The sequence below is a fragment of the Salvelinus fontinalis genome, chromosome 23 (genome assembly GCF_029448725.1).
Source record: "Salvelinus fontinalis isolate EN_2023a chromosome 23, ASM2944872v1, whole genome shotgun sequence".
NCBI classification, from domain to species: Eukaryota; Metazoa; Chordata; class Actinopteri; order Salmoniformes; family Salmonidae; genus Salvelinus; species Salvelinus fontinalis.
Window position 1 is genome coordinate 1,199,627 of NC_074687.1, and position 22,679 is coordinate 1,222,305.

The 22,679-nt window shown below is 45.5% G+C and overlaps 1 protein-coding gene across 1 annotated transcript in view; it reads left to right on the forward strand.

Moving 5' to 3' along the window:
- The window catches only part of LOC129820679 (unconventional myosin-X-like), a 440,174-nt gene that overhangs the window by 252,489 nt on the left and 165,006 nt on the right, over nt 1–22,679 (forward strand). Inside the window, exons 12-13 of the mRNA XM_055877525.1 lie at nt 5,350–5,450; nt 7,125–7,191. Of these exons, the coding sequence (XP_055733500.1) occupies nt 5,350–5,450; nt 7,125–7,191 (168 nt within the window). The remainder of the gene's footprint in view (nt 1–5,349; nt 5,451–7,124; nt 7,192–22,679) is intronic.

Below are 22,679 nucleotides of genomic sequence, written 5' to 3' on the forward strand. Positions count from 1 at the left end.
TTAGCATATTGTTATAGTATATATGACTCCTCCTGCAGGTGAACAGGTTTGTAGTGTGTAGTTAGCATATTGTTATAGTATATATGACTCCTCCTGCAGGTGAACAGGTCTGTAGTTGGTAGTTAGCATATTGTTATAGTATATATGACTCCTCCTGCAGGTGAACAGGTTTGTAGTTGGTAGTTAGCATATTGTTATAGTATATATGTCTCCTCCTGCAGGTGAACAGGTCTGTAGTTAGCATATTGTTATAGTATATATGACTCCTCCTGCAGGTGAACAGGTTTGTAGTGTGTAGTTAGCATATTGTTATAGTATATATGACTCCTCCTGCAGGTGAACAGGTTTGTAGTGTGTAGTTAGCATATTGTTATAGTATATATGACTCCTCCTGCAGGTGAACAGGTTGGTAGTTAACATATTGTTATAGTATATATGTCTCCTCCCGCAGGTGAACAGGTCTGTAGTTAGCATATTGTTATAGTATATATGACTCCTCCTGCAGGTGAACAGGTCTGTAGTTGGTAGTTAACATATTGTTATAGTATATATGTCTCCTCCCGCAGGTGAACAGGTCTGTAGTTAGCATATTGTTATAGTATATATGACTCCTCCCGCAGGTGAACAGGTTGGTAGTTAGCATATTGTTATATGTCTCCTCCTGCAGGTGAACAGGTTTGTAGTTGGTAGTTAGCATATTGTTATAGTATATATGACTCCTCCTGCAGGTGAACAGGTCTGTAGTTAGCATATTGTTATAGTATATATGACTCCTCCTGCAGGTGAACAGGTCTGTAGTTGGTAGTTAGCATATTGTTATAGTATGTATGTCTCCTCCCGCAGGTGAACAGGTCTGTAGTTAGCATATTGTTATAGTATATATGACTCCTCCTGCAGGTGAACAGGTCTGTAGTTAGCATATTGTTATAGTATATATGACTCCTCCCGCAGGTGAACAGGTCTGTAGTTAGCATATTGTTATAGTATATATGACTCCTCCTGCAGGTGAACAGGTTTGTAGTGTGTAGTTAGCATATTGTTATAGTATATATGTCTCCTCCCGCAGGTGAACAGGTCTGTAGTTAGCATATTGTTATAGTATATATGACTCCTCCTGCAGGTGAACAGGTCTGTAGTTAGCATATTGTTATAGTATATATGACTCCTCCTGCAGGTGAACAGGTCTGTAGTTAGCATATTGTTATAGTGTATATGACTCCTCCTGCAGGTGAACAGGTCTGTAGTTAGCATATTGTTATAGTATATATGTCTCCTCCTGCAGGTGAACAGGTCTGTAGTTGGTAGTTAGCATATTGTTATAGTATATATGACTCCTCCGCAGGTGAACAGGTTTGTAGTTAGCATATTGTTATAGTATATATGTCTCCTCCCGCAGGTGAACAGGTCTGTAGTTAGCATATTGTTATAGTATATATGACTCCTCCTGCAGGTGAACAGGTCTGTAGTTGGTAGTTAGCATATTGTTATAGTATATATGTCTCCTCCCGCAGGTGAACAGGTTTGTAGTTGGTAGTTAGCATATTGTTATAGTATATATGACTCCTCCTGCAGGTGAACAGGTTGGTAGTTAACATATTGTTATAGTATATATGTCTCCTCCTGCAGGTGAACAGGTTGGTAGTTAACATATTGTTATAGTATATATGACTCCTCCTGCAGGTGAACAGGTTGGTAGTTAACATATTGTTATAGTATATATGTCTCCTCCTGCAGGTGAACAGGTTGGTAGTTAACATATTGTTATAGTATATATGTCTCCTCCTGCAGGTGAACAGGTTGGTAGTTAACATATTGTTATAGTATATATGTCTCCTCCTGCAGGTGAACAGGTTGGTAGTTAACATATTGTTATAGTATATATGTCTCCTCCTGCAGGTGAACAGGTCTGTAGTTAGCATATTGTTATAGTATATATGACTCCTCCTGCAGGTGAACAGGTCTGTAGTTAGCATATTGTTATAGTATATATGTCTCCTCCTGCAGGTGAACAGGTCTGTAGTTGGTAGTTAGCATATTGTTATAGTAAATATGTCTCCTCCTGCAGGTGAACAGGTCTGTAGTTAGCATATTGTTATAGTATATATGACTCCTCCTGCAGGTGAACAGGTCTGTAGTTGGTAGTTAGCATATTGTTATAGTATATATGTCTCCTCCTGCAGGTGAACAGGTCTGTAGTTAGCATATTGTTATAGTATATATGTCTCCTCCTGCAGGTGAACAGGTCTGTAGTTAGCATATTGTTATAGTATATATGTCTCCTCCTGCAGGTGAACAGGTTGGTAGTTAACATATTGTTATAGTATATATGTCTCCTCCTGCAGGTGAACAGGTCTGTAGTTGGTAGTTAACATATTGTTATAGTATATATGTCTCCTCCTGCAGGTGAACAGGTTGGTAGTTAACATATTGTTATAGTATATATGACTCCTCCTGCAGGTGAACAGGTTTGTAGTGTGTAGTTAGCATATTGTTATAGTATATATGACTCCTCCTGCAGGTGAACAGGTTGGTAGTTAACATATTGTTATAGTATATATGTCTCCTCCCGCAGGTGAACAGGTCTGTAGTTAGCATATTGTTATAGTATATATGACTCCTCCTGCAGGTGAACAGGTCTGTAGTTGGTAGTTAACATATTGTTATAGTATATATGACTCCTCCCGCAGGTGAACAGGTTGGTAGTTAGCATATTGTTATATGTCTCCTCCTGCAGGTGAACAGGTTTGTAGTTGGTAGTTAGCATAATGTTATAGTATATATGTCTCCTCCCGCAGGTGAACAGGTCTGTAGTTAGCATATTGTTATAGTATATATGACTCCTCCTGCAGGTGAACAGGTTTGTAGTGTGTAGTTAGCATATTGTTATAGTATATATGTCTCCTCCCGCAGGTGAACAGGTCTGTAGTTAGCATATTGTTATAGTATATATGACTCCTCCTGCAGGTGAACAGGTCTGTAGTTAGCATATTGTTATAGTATATATGTCTCCTCCTGCAGGTGAACAGGTCTGTAGTTAGCATATTGTTATAGTATATATGACTCCTCCTGCAGGTGAACAGGTCTGTAGTTAGCATATTGTTATAGTATATATGTCTCCTCCTGCAGGTGAACAGGTCTGTAGTTGGTAGTTAGCATATTGTTATAGTATATATGACTCCTCCGCAGGTGAACAGGTTTGTAGTTAGCATATTGTTATAGTATATATGTCTCCCCCCGCAGGTGAACAGGTCTGTAGTTAGCATATTGTTATAGTATATATGACTCCTCCTGCAGGTGAACAGGTCTGTAGTTGGTAGTTAGCATATTGTTATAGTATATATGACTCCTCCCGCAGGTGAACAGGTTTGTAGTTGGTAGTTAGCATATTGTTATAGTATATATGACTCCTCCTGCAGGTGAACAGGTTGGTAGTTAACATATTGTTATAGTATATATGTCTCCTCCTGCAGGTGAACAGGTTGGTAGTTAACATATTGTTATAGTATATATGACTCCTCCTGCAGGTGAACAGGTTGGTAGTTAACATATTGTTATAGTATATATGTCTCCTCCTGCAGGTGAACAGGTTGGTAGTTAACATATTGTTATAGTATATATGTCTCTTCCTGCAGGTGAACAGGTTGGTAGTTAACATATTGTTATAGTATATATGTCTCCTCCTGCAGGTGAACAGGTCTAGTTAGTATATATGACTCCTCCTGCAGGTGAGCAGGTCTGTAGTTGGTAGTTAGCATATTGTTATAGTAAATATGCCTCCTCCTGCAGGTGAACAGGTCTGTAGTTGGTAGTTAGCATATTGTTATAGTATATATGTCTCCTCCTGCAGGTGAACAGGTTGGTAGTTAACATATTGTTATAGTATATATGTCTCCTCCTGCAGGTGAACAGGTTTGTAGTTAGCATATTGTTATAGTATATATGTCTCCTCCTGCAGGTGAACAGGTCTAGTTAGTATATATGACTCCTCCTGCAGGTGAACAGGTCTGTAGTTAACATATTGTTATAGTATATATGACTCCTCCTGCAGGTGAACAGGTCTGTAGTTGGTAGTTAGCATATTGTTATAGTATATATGTCTCCTCCTGCAGGTGAACAGGTTGGTAGTTAGCATATTGTTATAGTATATATGACTCCTCCTGCAGGTGAACAGGTCTGTAGTTGGTAGTTAGCATATTGTTATAGTATATATGTCTCCTCCTGCAGGTGAACAGGTCTGTAGTTAGCATATTGTTATAGTATATATGACTCCTCCTGCAGGTGAACAGGTCTGTAGTTGGTAGTTAGCATATTGTTATAGTATATATGTCTCCTCCTGCAGGTGAACAGGTCTGTAGTTAGCATATTGTTATAGTATATATATATGTCTCCTCCTGCAGGTGAACAGGTCTGTAGTTAGCATATTGTTATAGTATATATGACTCCTCCTGCAGGTGAACAGGTTGGTAGTTAACATATTGTTATAGTATATATGACTCCTCCTGCAGGTGAACAGGTCTGTAGTTAGCATATTGTTATAGTATATATGTCTCCTCCTGCAGGTGAACAGGTCTGTAGTTGGTAGTTAGCATATTGTTATAGTATATATGACTCCTCCGCAGGTGAACAGGTTTGTAGTTGGTAGTTAGCATATTGTTATAGTATATATGTCTCCTCCTGCAGGTGAACAGGTTGGTAGTTAACATATTGTTATAGTATATATGTCTCCTCCTGCAGGTGAACAGGTCTGTAGTTGGTAGTTAACATATTGTTATAGTATATATGTCTCCTCCTGCAGGTGAACAGGTTGGTAGTTAACATATTGTTATAGTATATATGATTCCTCCTGCAGGTGAACAGGTTGGTAGTTAACATATTTTTATAGTATATATGTCTCCTCCTGCAGGTGAACAGGTCTGTAGTTGGCAGTTAACATATTGTTATAGTATATATGTCTCCTCCTGCAGGTGAACAGTTTGGTAGTTAACATATTGTTATAGTATATATGACTCCTCCTGCAGGTGAACAGGTTGGTAGTTAACATATTGTTATAGTATATATGTCTCCTCCTGCAGGTGAACAGGTCTGTAGTTGGTAGTTAGCATATTGTTATAGTATATATGACTCCTCCTGCAGGTGAACAGGTTGGTAGTTAACATATTGTTATAGTATATATGACTCCTCCCGCAGGTGAACAGGTCTGTAGTTAGCATATTGTTATAGTATATATGTCTCCTCCTGCAGGTGAACAGGTCTGTAGTTAGCATATTGTTATAGTATATATGACTCCTCCTGCAGGTGAACAGGTCTGTAGTTAGCATATTGTTATAGTATATATGACTCCTCCTGCAGGTGAACAGGTTTGAACAGTTCAACATCAACTACGCCAACGAGAAGCTCCAGGAATACTTCAACAAACACATCTTCTCCCTGGAACAACTGGAGTACAACAGGTATGTTACTAGTACTGTATACTATTACTATGGAGTACAACAGGTATATTACTAGTACTGTATAATATTACTATGGAGTATAACAGGTCTGTTAATAGTACTGTATAATATTACTATGGAGTATAACAGGTCTGTTAATAGTACTGTATACTATTACTATGGAGTACAACAGGTCTGTTACTAGTACTGTATACTATTACTATGTAGTACAACAGGTCTGTTACTAGTACTGGATACTATTACTATGGAGTACAACAGGTATATTACTAGTACTGTATACTATTACTATGGAGTACAACAGGTCTGTTACTAGTACTGTATACTATTACTATGGAGTACAACAGGTATATTACTAGTACTGTATACTATTACTATGGAGTACAACAGGTCTGTTACTAGTACCGGATACTATTACTATGGAGTACAACAGGTATATTACTAGTACTGTATACTATTACTATGGAGTACAACAGGTCTGTTACTAGTACTGTATACTATTACTATGGAGTACAACAGGTATATTACTAGTACTGTATACTATTACTATGGAGTACAACAGGTCTGTTACTAGTACTGGATACTATTACTATGGAGTACAACAGGTATATTACTAGTACTGTATACTATTACTATGGAGTACAACAGGCATATTAACCTGTATAACAGGTTGGTTACCAGACTGTATAACAGGTTGGTTATCAGGCTGTATAACAGGTTGGTTATCAGACTGTATAACAGGTTGGTTATCAGGCTGTATAACAGGTTGGTTACCAGACTGTATAACAGGTTGGTTATCAGACTGTATAACAGGTTGGTTATCAGGCTGTATAACAGGTTGGTTATCAGGCTGTATAACAGGTTGGTTATCAGGCTGTATAACAGGTTGGTTATCAGACTGTATAACAGGTTGGTTATCAGGCTGTATAACAGGTTCGTTATCAGACTGTATAACAGGTTCGTTATCAGACTGTATAACAGGTTGGTTACCAGACTGTATAACAGGTTGGTTACCAGACTGTATAACAGGTTGGTTACCAGACTGTATAACAGGTTGGTTATCAGACTGTATAACAGGTTGGTTATCAGACTGTATAACAGGTTGGTTACCAGACTGTATAACAGGTTGGTTATCAGGCTGTATAACAGGTTGGTTATCAGGCTGTATAACAGGTTGGTTACCAGACTGTATAACAGGTTGGTTACCAGACTGTATAACAGGTTGGTTACCAGACTGTATAACAGGTTGGTTGTCAGACTGTATAACAGGTTGGTTATCAGACTGTATAACAGGTTGGTTATCAGGCTGTATAACTGGTTGGTTATCAGACTGTATAACAGGTTGGTTACCAGACTGTATAACAGGTTAGTTATCAGACATGGCTGTGTCCCGAATGACATTTAATTCCCTATGTAGTGCACTACTTTTAACAAAGGGCCATACGGCTCTCACTATATAGGGAATTGAGTGCCATTTGGGACACAGCTGAGCACCATCTTGGTTCCTATCTGGGGGTTCTTTGGCCATGTTGTTCTAGCGATGCAGGCACTCTGCCTAATGTTTTAAATGGGACGACAACAGCCTGGTCGTTTCATCACATGAACCTGTGGACAATACAACCGTTGTCTCCCGTTGTAACCGTTGAACTCACTGTTTGAGTTGTGTTGTTTCCTCAGAGAGGGGATCCAATGGGAAGCTATAGACTGGAAGGAGAATGCAGAGTGTCTGGACCTCATAGAGAAGGTAGGTAGCAGACTAAATCAATACTTACTCTAGGACAAACCTCTTCTAGGGGACCCCCAGATAACACCAAGACTTACTATAGGACAAGCCTCTCCTAGGGGACCCCCAGATAACACCAAGACTTACTCTAGGACAAGACTCTCCTAGGGGACCCCTGACCAGGACTCTAATACACAGACACCCACCTGACTGTCCTGACCAGGACTCTAATACACAGACACCCACCTGACTATACTGACCAGGACTCTAATACACAGACACCCACCTGACTATCCTGACCAGGACTCTAATACACAGACACCCACCTGACTATACTGACCAGGACTCTAATACACAGACACCTACCTGACTATCCTGACCAGGACTCTAATACACAGACACCCACCTGACTATACTGACCAGGACTCTAATACACAGACACCCACCTGACTATACTGACCAGGACTCTAATACACAGACACCCACCTGACTCTCCTGACCAGGACTCTAATACACAGACACCCACCTGACTATCCTGACCAGGACTCTAATACACAGACACCCACCTGACTATACTGACCAGGACTCTAATACACAGACACCCACCTGACTATCCTGACCAGGACTCTAATACACAGACACCCACCTGACTATACTGACCAGGACTCTAATACACAGACACCTACCTGACTATCCTGACCAGGACTCTAATACACAGACACCCACCTGACTATACTGACCAGGACTCTAATACACAGACACCCACCTGACTATACTGACCAGGACTCTAATACACAGACACCCACCTGACTCTCCTGACCAGGACTCTAATACACAGACACCCACCTGACTATCCTGACCAGGACTCTAATACACAGACACCCACTTGACTATACTGACCAGGACTCTAATACACAGACACCCACCTGACTATCCTGACCAGGACTCTAATACACAGACACCCACCTGACTATACTGACCAGGACTCTAATACACAGACACCTACCTGACTATCCTGACCAGGACTCTAATACACAGACACCCACCTGACTATACTGACCAGGACTCTAATACACAGACACCCACCTGACTATACTGACCAGGACTCTAATACACAGACACCCACCTGACTCTCCTGACCAGGACTCTAATACACAGACACCCACCTGACTATCCTGACCAGGACTCTAATACACAGACACCCACCTGACTATACTGACCAGGACTCTAATACACAGACACCCACCTGACTATACTGACCAGGACTCTAATACACAGACACCCACCTGACTCTCCTGACCAGGACTCTAATACACAGACACCTACCTGACTATACTGACCAGGACTCTAATACACAGACACCTACCTGACTACACTGACCAGGACTCTAATACACAGACACCCACCTGACGCTCCTGACCAGGACTCTAATACACAGACACCCACCTGACTATACTGACCAGGACTCTAATACACAGACACCCGCCTGACTATACTGACCAGGACTCTAATACACAGACACCCACCTGACTCTCCTGACCAGGACTCTAATACACAGACACCCACCTGACTCTCCTGACCAGGACTCTAATACACAGACACCCACCTGACTATACTGACCAGGACTCTAATACACAGACACCCACCTGACTCTCCTGACCAGGACTCTAATACACAGACACCCACCTGACTCTCCTGACCAGGACTCTAATACACAGACACCCACCTGACTATACTGACCAGGACTCTAATACACAGACACCCACCTGACTATACTGACCAGGACTCTAATACACAGACACCCACCTGACTATACTGACCAGGACTCTAATACACAGACACCCACCTGACTATACTGACCAGGACTCTAATACACAGACACCCACCTGACTATCCTGACCAGGACTCTAATACACAGACACCCACCTGACTATGCTGACCAGGACTCTAATACACAGACACCCACCTGACTATGCTGACCAGGACTCTAATACACAGACACCCACCTGACTATCCTGACCAGGACTCTAATACACAGACACCCACCTGACTCTCCTGACCAGGACTCTAATACACAGACACCCACCTGATGCTCCTGACCAGGACTCTAATACACAGACACCCACCTGACTATACTGACCAGGACTCTAATACACAGACACCCACCTGACTCTCCTGACCAGGACTCTAATACACAGACACCCACCTGACTATACTGACCAGGACTCTAATACACAGACACCCACCTGACTATACTGACCAGGACTCTAATACACAGACACCCACCTGACTATACTGACCAGGACTCTATTACACAGACACCCACCTGACTATACTGACCAGGACTCTAATACACAGACACCCACCTGACTCTCCTGACCAGGACTCTAATACACAGACACCCACCTGACTCTCCTGACCAGGACTCTAATACACAGACACCCACCTGACTATACTGACCAGGACTCTAATACACAGACACCCACCTGACTATACTGACCAGGACTCTAATACACAGACACCCACCTGACTCTCCTGACCAGGACTCTAATACACAGACACCCACCTGACTATACTGACCAGGACTCTAATACACAGACACCCACCTGACTATACTGACCAGGACTCTAATACACAGACACCTACCTGACTATACTGACCACGACTCTAATACAGAGACACCTACCTGACTATCCTGACCAGGACTCTAATACACAGACACCCAGCTAACTATACTGACCAGGACTCTAATACACAGACACCTACCTGACTATCCTGACCAGGACTCTAATACACAGACACCCACCTGACTATACTGACCAGGACTCTAATACACAGACACCCACCTGACTATCCTGACCAGGACTCTAATACACAGACACCCACCTGACTATACTGACCAGGACTCTAATACACAGACACCCACCTGACTATCCTGACCAGGACTCTAATACACAGACACCCACCTGACTATGCTGACCAGGACTCTAATACACAGACACCCACCTGACTATGCTGACCAGGACTCTAATACACAGACACCCACCTGACTATCCTGACCAGGACTCTAATACACAGACACCCACCTGATGCTCCTGACCAGGACTCTAATACACAGACACCCACCTGACTATACTGACCAGGACTCTAATACACAGACACCCACCTGACTATACTGACCAGGACTCTAATACACAGACACCCACCTGACTATCCTGACCAGGACTCTAATACACAGACACCCACCTGACTCTCCTGACCAGGACTCTAATACACAGACACCCACCTGATGCTCCTGACCAGGACTCTAATACACAGACACCCACCTGATGCTCCTGACCAGGACTCTAATACACAGACACCCACCTGACTATACTGACCAGGACTCTAATACACAGACACCCACCTGACTATACTGACCAGGACTCTAATACACAGACACCCACCTGACTATACTGACCAGGACTCTAATACACAGACACCTACCTGACTATACTGACCAGGACTCTAATACACAGACACCTACCTGACTATACTGACCAGGACTCTAATACACAGACACCCACCTGACTATACTGACCAGGACTTTAATACACAGACACCCACCTGACTATACTGACCAGGACTCTAATACACAGACACCCACCTGACTATACTGACCAGGACTCTAATACACAGACACCCACCTGACTATACTGACCAGGACTCTAATACACAGACACCCACCTGACTATACTGACCAGGACTCTAATACACAGACACCCACCTGACTATACTGACCAGGACTCTAATACACAGACACCCACCTGACTATACTGAACAGGACTCTAATACACAGACACCCACCTGACTATACTGAACAGGACTCTAATACACAGACACCCACCTGACTATGCTGACCAGGACTCTAATACACAGACACCCACCTGACTATGCTGACCAGGACTCTAATACACAGACACCTACCTGACTATCCTGACCAGGACTCTAATACACAGACACCCACCTGACTATACTGACCAGGACTCTAATACACAGACACCCACCTGACTATACTGACCAGGACTCTAATACACAGACACCCACCTGACTCTCCTGACCAGGACTCTAATACACAGACACCCACCTGACTATCCTGACCAGGACTCTAATACACAGACACCCACCTGACTATCCTGACCAGGACTCTAATACACAGACACCCACCTGACTATACTGACCAGGACTCTAATACACAGACACCCACCTGACTCTCCTGACCAGGACTCTAATACACAGACACCCACCTGACTCTCCTGACCAGGACTCTAATACACAGACACCTACCTGACTATACTGACCAGGACTCTAATACACAGACACCCACCTGACGCTCCTGACCAGGACTCTAATACACAGACACCCACCTGACTATACTGACCAGGACTCTAATACACAGACACCCACCTGACTATACTGACCAGGACTCTAATACACAGACACCCACCTGACTATACTGACCAGGACTCTAATACACAGACACCCACCTGACTATACTGACCAGGACTCTAATACACAGACACCCACCTGACTATACTGACCAGGACTCTAATACACAGACACCCACCTGACTATCCTGACCAGGACTCTAATACACAGACACCCACCTGACTATCCTGACCAGGACTCTAATACACAGACACCCACCTGATGCTCCTGACCAGGACTCTAATACACAGACACCCACCTGACTCTCCTGACCAGGACTCTAATACACAGACACCCACCTGACTATACTGACCAGGACTCTAATACACAGACACCCACCTGACTATACTGACCAGGACTCTAATACACAGACACCCACCTGACTATACTGACCAGGACTCTATTACACAGACACCCACCTGACTATACTGACCAGGACTCTAATACACAGACACCCACCTGACTCTCCTGACCAGGACTCTAATACACAGACACCCACCTGACTATACTGACCAGGACTCTAATACACAGACACCCACCTGACTCTCCTGACCAGGACTCTAATACACAGACACCCACCTGACTATACTGACCAGGACTCTAATACACAGACACCCACCTGACTCTCCTGACCAGGACTCTAATACACAGACACCCACCTGACTATACTGACCAGGACTCTAATACACAGACACCCACCTGACTATACTGACCAGGACTCTAATACACAGACACCTACCTGACTATACTGACCAGGACTCTAATACAGAGACACCTACCTGACTCTCCTGACCAGGACTCTAATACACAGACACCCATTTAACTATACTGACCAGGACTCTAATACACAGACACCTACCTGACTATCCTGACCAGGACTCTAATACACAGACACCCACCTGACTATACTGACCAGGACTCTAATACACAGACACCCACCTGACTATCCTGACCAGGACTCTAATACACAGACACCCACCTGACTATACTGACCAGGACTCTAATACACAGACACCCACCTGACTATCCTGACCAGGACTCTAATACACAGACACCCACCTGACTATGCTGACCAGGACTCTAATACACAGACACCCACCTGACTATGCTGACCAGGACTCTAATACACAGACACCCACCTGACTATCCTGACCAGGACTCTAATACACAGACACCCACCTGACTCTCCTGACCAGGACTCTAATACACAGACACCCACCTGACGCTCCTGACCAGGACTCTAATACACAGACACCCACCTGACTATACTGACCAGGACTCTAATACACAGACACCCACCTGACTATACTGACCAGGACTCTAATACACAGACACCCACCTGACTATCCTGACCAGGACTCTAATACACAGACACCCACCTGACTCTCCTGACCAGGACTCTAATACACAGACACCCACCTGATGCTCCTGACCAGGACTCTAATACACAGACACCCACCTGACTATACTGACCAGGACTCTAATACACAGACACCCACCTGACTATACTGACCAGGACTCTAATACACAGACACCCACCTGACTATACTGACCAGGACTCTAATACACAGACACCTACCTGACTATACTGACCAGGACTCTAATACACAGACACCTACCTGACTATACTGACCAGGACTCTAATACACAGACACCCACCTGACTATACTGACCAGGACTTTAATACACAGACACCCACCTGACTATACTGACCAGGACTCTAATACACAGACACCCACCTGACTATACTGACCAGGACTCTAATACACAGACACCCACCTGACTATACTGACCAGGACTCTAATACACAGACACCCACCTGACTATACTCACCAGGACTCTAATACACAGACACCCACCTGACTATACTGACCAGGACTCTAATACACAGACACCCACCTGACTATACTGACCAGGACTCTAATACACAGACACCCACCTGACTATACTGAACAGGACTCTAATACACAGACACCCACCTGACTATCCTGACCAGGACTCTAATACACAGACACCCACCTGACTATGCTGACCAGGACTCTAATACACAGACACCCACCTGACTATGCTGACCAGGACTCTAATACACAGACACCCACCTGACTATCCTGACCAGGACTCTAATACACAGACACCCACCTGACTCTCCTGACCAGGACTCTAATACACAGACACCCACCTGATGCTCCTGACCAGGACTCTAATACACAGACACCCACCTGACTATACTGACCAGGACTCTAATACACAGGCACCCACCTGACTCTCCTGACCAGGACTCTAATACACAGACACCCACCTGACTATACTGACCAGGACTCTAATACACAGACACCCACCTGACTATACTGACCAGGACTCTAATACACAGACACCTACCTGACTATACTGACCAGGACTCTAATACAGAGACACCTACCTGACTATCCTGACCAGGACTCTAATACACAGACACCCAGCTAACTATACTGACCAGGACTCTAATACACAGACACCTACCTGACTATCCTGACCAGGACTCTAATACACAGACACCCACCTGACTATACTGACCAGGACTCTAATACACAGACACCCACCTGACTATCCTGACCAGGACTCTAATACACAGACACCCACCTGACTATACTGACCAGGACTCTAATACACAGACACCCACCTGACTATCCTGACCAGGACTCTAATACACAGACACCCACCTGACTATGCTGACCAGGACTCTAATACACAGACACCCACCTGACTATGCTGACCAGGACTCTAATACACAGACACCCACCTGACTCTCCTGACCAGGACTCTAATACACAGACACCCACCTGACTATACTGACCAGGACTCTAATACACAGACACCCACCTGACTATACTGACCAGGACTCTAATACACAGACACCCACCTGACTATACTGACCAGGACTCTAATACACAGACACCCACCTGACTATACTGACCAGGACTCTAATACACAGACACCCACCTGACTATCCTGACCAGGACTCTAATACACAGACACCCACCTGACTATGCTGACCAGGACTCTAATACACAGACACCCACCTGACTATGCTGACCAGGACTCTAATACACAGACACCCACCTGACTATCCTGACCAGGACTCTAATACACAGACACCCACCTGACTCTCCTGACCAGGACTCTAATACACAGACACCCACCTGATGCTCCTGACCAGGACTCTAATACACAGACACCCACCTGACTATACTGACCAGGACTCTAATACACAGACACCCACCTGACTCTCCTGACCAGGACTCTAATACACAGACACCCACCTGACTATACTGACCAGGACTCTAATACACAGACACCCACCTGACTATACTGACCAGGACTCTAATACACAGACACCCACCTGACTATACTGACCAGGACTCTATTACACAGACACCCACCTGACTATACTGACCAGGACTCTAATACACAGACACCCACCTGACTCTCCTGACCAGGACTCTAATACACAGACACCCACCTGACTCTCCTGACCAGGACTCTAATACACAGACACCCACCTGACTATACTGACCAGGACTCTAATACACAGACACCCACCTGACTATGCTGACCAGGACTCTAATACACAGACACCCACCTGACTCTCCTGACCAGGACTCTAATACACAGACACCCACCTGACTATACTGACCAGGACTCTAATACACAGACACCCACCTGACTATACTGACCAGGACTCTAATACACAGACACCCACCTGACTATACTGACCAGGACTCTAATACACAGACACCCACCTGACTATACTGACCAGGACTCTAATACACAGACACCCACCTGACTATCCTGACCAGGACTCTAATACACAGACACCCACCTGACTATGCTGACCAGGACTCTAATACACAGACACCCACCTGACTATGCTGACCAGGACTCTAATACACAGACACCCACCTGACTATCCTGACCAGGACTCTAATACACAGACACCCACCTGACTCTCCTGACCAGGACTCTAATACACAGACACCCACCTGATGCTCCTGACCAGGACTCTAATACACAGACACCCACCTGACTATACTGACCAGGACTCTAATACACAGACACCCACCTGACTCTCCTGACCAGGACTCTAATACACAGACACCCACCTGACTATACTGACCAGGACTCTAATACACAGACACCCACCTGACTATACTGACCAGGACTCTAATACACAGACACCCACCTGACTATACTGACCAGGACTCTATTACACAGACACCCACCTGACTATACTGACCAGGACTCTAATACACAGACACCCACCTGACTCTCCTGACCAGGACTCTAATACACAGACACCCACCTGACTCTCCTGACCAGGACTCTAATACACAGACACCCACCTGACTATACTGACCAGGACTCTAATACACAGACACCCACCTGACTATACTGACCAGGACTCTAATACACAGACACCCACCTGACTCTCCTGACCAGGACTCTAATACACAGACACCCACCTGACTATACTGACCAGGACTCTAATACACAGACACCCACCTGACTATACTGACCAGGACTCTAATACACAGACACCTACCTGACTATACTGACCACGACTCTAATACAGAGACACCTACCTGACTATCCTGACCAGGACTCTAATACACAGACACCCAGCTAACTATACTGACCAGGACTCTAATACACAGACACCTACCTGACTATCCTGACCAGGACTCTAATACACAGACACCCACCTGACTATACTGACCAGGACTCTAATACACAGACACCCACCTGACTATCCTGACCAGGACTCTAATACACAGACACCCACCTGACTATACTGACCAGGACTCTAATACACAGACACCCACCTGACTATCCTGACCAGGACTCTAATACACAGACACCCACCTGACTATGCTGACCAGGACTCTAATACACAGACACCCACCTGACTATGCTGACCAGGACTCTAATACACAGACACCCACCTGACTATCCTGACCAGGACTCTAATACACAGACACCCACCTGATGCTCCTGACCAGGACTCTAATACACAGACACCCACCTGACTATACTGACCAGGACTCTAATACACAGACACCCACCTGACTATACTGACCAGGACTCTAATACACAGACACCCACCTGACTATCCTGACCAGGACTCTAATACACAGACACCCACCTGACTCTCCTGACCAGGACTCTAATACACAGACACCCACCTGATGCTCCTGACCAGGACTCTAATACACAGACACCCACCTGATGCTCCTGACCAGGACTCTAATACACAGACACCCACCTGACTATACTGACCAGGACTCTAATACACAGACACCCACCTGACTATACTGACCAGGACTCTAATACACAGACACCCACCTGACTATACTGACCAGGACTCTAATACACAGACACCTACCTGACTATACTGACCAGGACTCTAATACACAGACACCTACCTGACTATACTGACCAGGACTCTAATACACAGACACCCACCTGACTATACTGACCAGGACTTTAATACACAGACACCCACCTGACTATACTGACCAGGACTCTAATACACAGACACCCACCTGACTATACTGACCAGGACTCTAATACACAGACACCCACCTGACTATACTGACCAGGACTCTAATACACAGACACCCACCTGACTATACTGACCAGGACTCTAATACACAGACACCCACCTGACTATACTGACCAGGACTCTAATACACAGACACCCACCTGACTATACTGAACAGGACTCTAATACACAGACACCCACCTGACTATACTGAACAGGACTCTAATACACAGACACCCACCTGACTATGCTGACCAGGACTCTAATACACAGACACCCACCTGACTATGCTGACCAGGACTCTAATACACAGACACCTACCTGACTATCCTGACCAGGACTCTAATACACAGACACCCACCTGACTATACTGACCAGGACTCTAATACACAGACACCCACCTGACTATACTGACCAGGACTCTAATACACAGACACCCACCTGACTCTCCTGACCAGGACTCTAATACACAGACACCCACCTGACTATCCTGACCAGGACTCTAATACACAGACACCCACCTGACTATACTGACCAGGACTCTAATACACAGACACCCACCTGACTATACTGACCAGGACTCTAATACACAGACACCCACCTGACTCTCCTGACCAGGACTCTAATACACAGACACCTACCTGACTATACTGACCAGGACTCTAATACACAGACACCTACCTGACTATACTGACCAGGACTCTAATACACAGACACCCACCTGACGCTCCTGACCAGGACTCTAATACACAGACACCCACCTGACTATACTGACCAGGACTCTAATACACAGACACCCACCTGACTATACTGACCAGGACTCTAATACACAGACACCCACCTGACTATACTGACCAGGACTCTAATACACAGACACCCACCTGACTATACTGACCAGGACTCTAATACACAGACACCCACCTGACTATACTGACCAGGACTCTAATACACAGACACCCACCTGACTATCCTGACCAGGACTCTAATACACAGACACCCACCTGATGCTCCTGACCAGGACTCTAATACACAGACACCCACCTGACTATACTGACCAGGACTCTAATACACAGACACCCACCTGACTCTCCTGACCAGGACTCTAATACACAGACACCCACCTGATTATACTGACCAGGACTCTAATACACAGACACCCACCTGACTATACTGACCAGGACTCTAATACACAGACACCCACCTGACTATACTGACCAGGACTCTATTACACAGACACCCACCTGACTATACTGACCAGGACTCTAATACACAGACACCCACCTGACTCTCCTGACCAGGACTCTAATACACAGACACCCACCTGACTATACTGACCAGGACTCTAATACACAGACACCCACCTGACTCTCCTGACCAGGACTCTAATACACAGACACCCACCTGACTATACTGACCAGGACTCTAATACACAGACACCCACCTGACTCTCCTGACCAGGACTCTAATACACAGACACCCACCTGACTATACTGACCAGGACTCTAATACACAGACACCCACCTGACTATACTGACCAGGACTCTAATACACAGACACCTACCTGACTATACTGACCAGGACTCTAATACAGAGACACCTACCTGACTATCCTGACCAGGACTCTAATACACAGACACCCAGCTAACTATACTGACCAGGACTCTAATACACAGACACCTACCTGACTATCCTGACCAGGACTCTAATACACAGACACCCACCTGACTATACTGACCAGGACTCTAATACACAGACACCCACCTGACTATCCTGACCAGGACTCTAATACACAGACACCCACCTGACTATACTGACCAGGACTCTAATACACAGACACCCACCTGACTATCCTGACCAGGACTCTAATACACAGACACCCACCTGACTATGCTGACCAGGACTCTAATACACAGACACCCACCTGACTATGCTGACCAGGACTCTAATACACAGACACCCACCTGACTATCCTGACCAGGACTCTAATACACAGACACCCACCTGACTCTCCTGACCAGGACTCTAATACACAGACACCCACCTGATGCTCCTGACCAGGACTCTAATACACAGACACCCACCTGACTATACTGACCAGGACTCTAATACACAGACACCCACCTGACTATACTGACCAGGACTCTAATACACAGACACCCACCTGACTATCCTGACCAGGACTCTAATACACAGACACCCACCTGACTCTCCTGACCAGGACTCTAATACACAGACACCCACCTGATGCTCCTGACCAGGACTCTAATACACAGACACCCACCTGACTATACTGACCAGGACTCTAATACACAGACACCCACCTGACTATACTGACCAGGACTCTAATACACAGACACCCACCTGACTATACTGACCAGGACTCTAATACACAGACACCTACCTGACTATACTGACCAGGACTCTAATACACAGACACCTACCTGACTATACTGACCAGGACTCTAATACACAGACACCCACCTGACTATACTGACCAGGACTTTAATACACAGACACCCACCTGACTATACTGACCAGGACTCTAATACACAGACACCCACCTGACTATACTGACCAGGACTCTAATACACAGACACCCACCTGACTATACTGACCAGGACTCTAATACACAGACACCCACCTGACTATACTCACCAGGACTCTAATACACAGACACCCACCTGACTATACTGACCAGGACTCTAATACACAGACACCCACCTGACTATACTGACCAGGACTCTAATACACAGACACCCACCTGACTATACTGAACAGGACTCTAATACACAGACACCCACCTGACTATCCTGACCAGGACTCTAATACACAGACACCCACCTGACTATGCTGACCAGGACTCTAATACACAGACACCCACCTGACTATGCTGACCAGGACTCTAATACACAGACACCCACCTGACTATCCTGACCAGGACTCTAATACACAGACACCCACCTGACTCTCCTGACCAGGACTCTAATACACAGACACCCACCTGATGCTCCTGACCAGGACTCTAATACACAGACACCCACCTGACTATACTGACCAGGACTCTAATACACAGGCACCCACCTGACTCTCCTGACCAGGACTCTAATACACAGACACCCACCTGACTATACTGACCAGGACTCTAATACACAGACACCCACCTGACTATACTGACCAGGACTCTAATACACAGACACCTACCTGACTATACTGACCAGGACTCTAATACAGAGACACCTACCTGACTATCCTGACCAGGACTCTAATACACAGACACCCAGCTAACTATACTGACCAGGACTCTAATACACAGACACCTACCTGACTATCCTGACCAGGACTCTAATACACAGACACCCACCTGACTATACTGACCAGGACTCTAATACACAGACACCCACCTGACTATCCTGACCAGGACTCTAATACACAGACACCCACCTGACTATACTGACCAGGACTCTAATACACAGACACCCACCTGACTATCCTGACCAGGACTCTAATACACAGACACCCACCTGACTATGCTGACCAGGACTCTAATACACAGACACCCACCTGACTATGCTGACCAGGACTCTAATACACAGACACCCACCTGACTATCCTGACCAGGACTCTAATACACAGACACCCACCTGACTCTCCTGACCAGGACTCTAATACACAGACACCCACCTGATGCTCCTGACCAGGACTCTAATACACAGACACCCACCTGACTATACTGACCAGGACTCTAATACACAGACACCCACCTGACTATACTGACCAGGACTCTAATACACAGACACCCACCTGACTATCCTGACCAGGACTCTAATACACAGACACCCACCTGACTCTCCTGACCAGGACTCTAATACACAGACACCCACCTGATGCTCCTGACCAGGACTCTAATACACAGACACCCACCTGACTATACTGACCAGGACTCTAATACACAGACACCCACCTGACTATACTGACCAGGACTCTAATACACAGACACCCACCTGACTATACTGACCAGGACTCTAATACACAGACACCTACCTGACTATACTGACCAGGACTCTAATACACAGACACCTACCTGACTATACTGACCAGGACTCTAATACACAGACACCCACCTGACTATACTGACCAGGACTTTAATACACAGACACCCACCTGACTATACTGACCAGGACTCTAATACACAGACACCCACCTGACTATACTGACCAGGACTCTAATACACAGACACCCACCTGACTATACTGACCAGGACTCTAATACACAGACACCCACCTGACTATACTCACCAGGACTCTAATACACAGACACCCACCTGACTATACTGACCAGGACTCTAATACACAGACACCCACCTGACTATACTGACCAGGACTCTAATACACAGAAACCCACCTGACTATACTGAACAGGACTCTAATACACAGACACCCACCTGACTATCCTGACCAGGACTCTAATACACAGACACCCACCTGACTATGCTGACCAGGACTCTAATACACAGACACCCACCTGACTATGCTGACCAGGACTCTAATACACAGACACCCACCTGACTATCCTGACCAGGACTCTAATACACAGACACCCACCTGACTCTCCTGACCAGGACTCTAATACACAGACACCCACCTGATGCTCCTGACCAGGACTCTAATACACAGACACCCACCTGACTATACTGACCAGGACTCTAATACACAGGCACCCACCTGACTATACTGACCAGGACTCTAATACACAGACACCCACCTGACTATACTGACCAGGACTCTAATACACAGACACCTACCTGACTATACTGACCAGGACTCTAATACACAGACACCCACCTGACTATACTGACCAGGACTCTAATACACAGACACCCACCTGACTATACTGACCAGGACTCTAATACACAGACACCCACCTGACTATACTGACCAGGACTCTAATACACAGACACCTACCTGACTATACTGACCAGGACTCTAATACACAGACACCCACCTGACTATACTGACCAGGACTCTAATACACAGACACCCACCTGACTATACTGACCAGGACTTTAATACACAGACACCCACCTGACTATACTGACCAGGACTCTAATACACAGACACCCACCTGACTATACTGACCAGGACTTTAATACACAGACACCCACCTGACTATACTGACCAGGACTCTAATACACAGACACCCACCTGACTATACTGACCAGGACTCTAATACACAGACACCCACCTGACTATACTGACCAGGACTCTAATACACAGACCCACCTGACTATACTGACCAGGACTCTAATACACAGACACCCACCTGACTATACTGACCAGGACTCTAATACACAGACACCCACCTGACTATACTGACCAGGACTCTAATACACAGACACCCACCTGACTATACTGACCAGGACTCTAATACACAGACACCCACCTGACTATACTGACCAGGACTCTAA